The sequence below is a fragment of the Camellia sinensis genome, chromosome 1, assembly GCF_055761805.1.
Source record: "Camellia sinensis isolate YWXY chromosome 1, ASM5576180v1, whole genome shotgun sequence".
Taxonomy (NCBI): domain Eukaryota; kingdom Viridiplantae; phylum Streptophyta; class Magnoliopsida; order Ericales; family Theaceae; genus Camellia; species Camellia sinensis.
In genome coordinates this window covers 205879064-205883563 of record NC_138961.1, presented here as the reverse complement: position 1 = coordinate 205883563, position 4500 = coordinate 205879064, and the positions used below count along the sequence as shown (strand labels likewise).

General features: G+C 37.6%; 1 protein-coding gene across 1 annotated transcript; it reads left to right on the top strand.

The window, feature by feature from the left end:
* Positions 1-381: 381 nt before the first annotated feature.
* LOC114318656 (ARM repeat superfamily protein) lies at positions 382-4121 on the top strand. Its single transcript, XM_028265592.2, has 2 exons — positions 382-1008; positions 2988-4121. The coding sequence occupies exons 1-2, from the start codon at positions 737-739 to the stop codon at positions 3838-3840; spliced, it is 1125 nt and encodes a 374-aa protein (XP_028121393.1). The 5' UTR covers positions 382-736; the 3' UTR covers positions 3841-4121.
* The last annotated feature ends 379 nt before the right edge of the window (positions 4122-4500 follow it).

The window sequence follows — 4500 nt, the reverse complement described above, 5'->3', positions numbered from 1 at the left end:
CTACTATATACACAAGGTTATGTGAGATAATTGTTCAATATTTTTAAATATCATGTAAAACTTTTACATTGGGCTCTTAATCAATTATCAAGTAAAAAAATATGAATAATATTATATGTATTAAATTGGTATATTATTTAATGTATTAACAGATAATATAACATAATTTTAAAAGTTTTGAATTTTTATAATTTATATAATAAGTGAGATCATAATTTTAAAATAATAATATTATAATATATATTAATACATTAATCAATATATTAATTGATACATATATTATCATAAAAATAAATTATAGTATAAAAGTGAAACAATATTAATTGACATTTTTTAAATAATTGAAAAAAAAAAAAAAGAGTCTCATTTATAGCAAGTTCTCTGAAATTGAGGAGAGGACCTTTTTTGCTCAACCAAACCCCCAAAAATTAATTTTTTAAGTGTCCGAGTGGAGAGAGAAAGCAGGCAGTTGAAAAGCAGAGTCACGGCTTGATCATTTTTTAACTGTTGCTTGACGCCACGGCACTCGCCCTCACGTTTCCTCCCCTCTCCTCTCCACCTTACGTTTCTCAACCGCCCACTCGACATTTCTTCTTCACTTTATAACAACAACAACGCCCCCCCCCACTTCAGATATTTTTCTCTCTCAATATCTCTTTCAATTTTTGTAGTGAAGAATACATACATACATACATACATACAGAGAGAGAGAGAGAGAGACGTACGGCGCTAGCAGATGGAGTCGGAGAGCACTCACCCAGATGGGGAAGAGACCCCAAGAACAATCTCCGCCGTAGACCAAACCCTCCTCCTCATCCATTCCGACGACCCTTCTTCCCAAATCCACGCCGCCCAAGAGATCCGCCGCCTCACCAAGACCTCCCACCGCTTCCGCCGCCACTTCTCCTCCGCCGTCCCCCCTCTTGTCCTCATGCTCCGCTCCTCCTCCCCCTCCGCCACCGAGGCCGCCCTCCTCGCTCTCCTCAACCTCGCCGTCAAAGACGAAACGTAAGTAAATAATTAATCAATTACTACTCGTGAGTTTGTCCAATTTACTGGAAATTTTAATTTTTTGGGGGCTTTGATTGATGCTTAGCTTCCGATGTTGCTATGAGTTTGCTTTTACTTTTCTCGCTTTTTCTTCTTTTTTTCTTAATTTCCTTTTTCAGGATTATACTACTGTGTTTGTTTGTTGATTGATACCTTTTTCTTTTATTCTTATTCTTTTTCTTTTCTTTTCTTTTTCTTTCTGTTTTTTTCCCTGCTTGGTGTGAAGGAAAGTAATTAGAAGGAAAAGAAATTTTGAAAATTGAATTATGAATCTTATGTTTTTGTGTTTGTTATGTTCCCAAGAACTTTTAAACTGACTTCTTGTAAAACCAATGATGATTATGTGATCAACTGAGACTAGCTTTTTGCTGTTTGGTTTGGTCCCTAATCCCCCCCCCCCCCCCCCCCCCCCCCCATTTTCTATGCAACCAAACAGAGTCTGGATAACCATCACTACATGAATCAAATTGATCAGAATTTTCATTGATTAATAATTATTGCTTAGAATATTGGCAATAGTTTTGGACTGTTGAAGAAGGTAGGAATAGAATCAAAACTACACTGTTGATTTTGTAAAATGGGTTTTGTTTTAGTCAAAATGGGTTGGTAATTGGTTAAGCTTTGGATTCTAAAATACATACATATTTAAAGTTTGGTATTTCGGAGGCATATTTTGTGCCCAATGCTTGCAATTCATACTACAGCATCGGATGCTTTCTCTTGCAGACTGGTTAGGTTTGGAGGTGGGGTTGTTCTTTTCTTCACATGGTCGCTCTTTCTTTTTGTCTTGTTATCGTCCTTTTTCTTCTTCTTTCTTTTAACTTATGTTTGAAGCTATCATATGATTCTCTTGCACAAGAAAAAATTCTAATAATCTCCGTTCTCTCTTTTTTCTTTTTTACTAAAAATTATAGTTAAAAATAGTTGCGTATAATGTAAAAAAGTATGCAGAAGCAAGCAATATGATGAAACTAAAACTGTCAATTGATATCGTCACATTATTATCTTTTAAAGCTTACCAGTTATCAACAGAAAGAGTGATATTTCTCTAGTTATTGGATGTTTTGTCTTCCAACCCTGGCAAGCTCATGGTTCGAAAAAGAACTGAAGCTGTGAAGTGCGAGCAAGGATCCTCTAGAGTTTTTTTTTCCTAAAGTTTCCTAGAGTGGTGCATTGTGTGGTTGAGATTTAATGACAAGTCACATCAATTTTCCAGCATTAAATCTCAACCACACAATGCACCACTTTAGGAAACTTTAGGAAAAAAACACTCTAGAGGATCCTTGGTGGTGAAGTGCCGCCCATGTCGGTGTACGCCCCTTTTTCTCATAAATAAATAGAGGAAAGTTTTGTGAAGAATAGGTAATAAATTCAGGTCCTAATACAATTGTAATGGTTAATGGTTTCTTATTGTTGCACTTTTCTGGTCCATTGTATGGATAACAGAGGTGCATAACTAGATTAAGCTTAGCTTGTTTCAGGACAGGGAAAAAGAGGTTGTGATGGCCTCAAAAAGTTTATAGCATTTGTTTGCTCGAACCTTCCTTTTTGAGCAGCTGCATTTGTGTTTTCTGTTTGAATCCATATTAAATGTGTAGCTTGAATGTAGCCAAGCGAAGGCAGGACACCTCCAAAGAATGGAGTAATTTCTTTGGCGCACTCTTAAACAATTTCATTTGTTGTTTTTGGTTATGAGTCTTTCATAGGGCACACCTCATGGCTCATTTCACAGGTCATGGCAATGAATAGTTTTAAGGAAAAGGTCACTTGTACTTTTTCCTGTTTTGTCATCCTTTTATTGTTTTGTTAATGTGATTAGAACGGGTTTCCTATGTTCTACTAGCTGATTTTGTGCAAAATAATTATCATATGTTTGGTTGAAGACTTGAATAATGAAATTTGCTAAAATTCTCTCCCATCCTCTTTATAATCTGCAGAAATAAGGTTTGCATTGTGAATGCTGGTGCCCTAGAACCAATCATCAGTTTCCTTCAACCGGGGAGTTCAAATCTGCAGGACCACGCAACTGCATCTCTACTCACGTTGTCCGCTTCCTCTGTCAACAAACCAATCATTGGTGCTTCTGGTGCCATCCCCCTCCTTGTAGAAATCCTAAGACATGGGAGTCCACAATCCAAGGCTGATGCTGTACTCGCACTTTACAACCTCTCAACATACTCGGATAATCTTAGCTTAATTCTAGAGGCAGAACCCATTCCTCCTCTAGTTGACCTGCTCAAAACCTGCAAAAAATCTTCAAAAACAGCTGAAAAATGTACTGCTCTTATGGAATCTTTAGTGGGTTTTGATGAGGGCAGAACAGCGTTGACATCTGAAGAAGGTGGAGTGCTTGCAGTGGTGGAAGTTCTGGAAAGTGGGTCTCTTCAAAGCCGTGAGCACGCAGTAGGGACACTTCTGACAATGTGTCAGACAGACCGATGTAAATATAGGGAGCCAATCCTTAAAGAAGGTGTGATCCCTGGGCTTCTTGAGCTCACCGTTCAAGGAACACCCAAGTCCCAGTCGAAAGCACAAACGCTCTTGCGGTTATTGAGAAACTCTCCTTACCCGAGATCTGAGCTCGAGCCTGACACGTTAGAGAATATAGTATGTAATCTAATATCGCAGATTGAAGACAAGGATCAATCTGGGAAAGCTAAGCAGATGCTATCGGAGATGGTACAAGTTAGCATGGAACAGAGTTTGAGACATTTACAACAAAGGGCTCTGGTATGCACACCCGGTGATCTGCCTATTGCTAGTTGTGCTTCTGAAGTTTCTTCAAAATGATTGTTTGGTGTATCAGTTTTTATCCTTCTTTTTTCTGTGTTTTCTGCCTCGTTTCCTGTAAGTATGGGCTTTGTGAGAACAAATTTCTACAGTAGTAGGAAAGAAATAAGGTATATAGTGAAGAATGCCAGTCCAGGCCTTTGTGATGGTACCAGGTGACTGGTAAGTGTCGATAAAGTGGAAATTGTATGTGAGGTTCAAAAGCGTCTTAGTTTTTGTAGTTGGTTCCTGTAAAATGACTGATATATTATTAAATGTTATACATTATAGTTTTCTTTCTCCTTTTCTTGGTCGGTCAGCAATGAACTTTTGCAGAGGAATAGATGGATCACACATGGATTCTTATTTTATTTTTATTTTTATTTTTTTGAACAAGAACTCCCCATAATTTATTATCTTGATGTATTATTGTAATTTTTGTTTCCCTTTTTTTGTATGATTATTGTGTGTCAAATGAGAGATGAACGTGACAATAAAATTGAGTGATTGATGGCTTCAAAGCGACTGTTGAACCAGAAATTTGGTAGGTGTAGTAGTGCCATTAGGTAAATCCATCCTATAACATCTCATGGGGGGTCCAAGCTGAGGTTTGAAGTCACATGCCTGGTCTCTTTCTCTCGAATGTTCTTCAATTTGGCTCGAGTTTGGATATTATGGCTG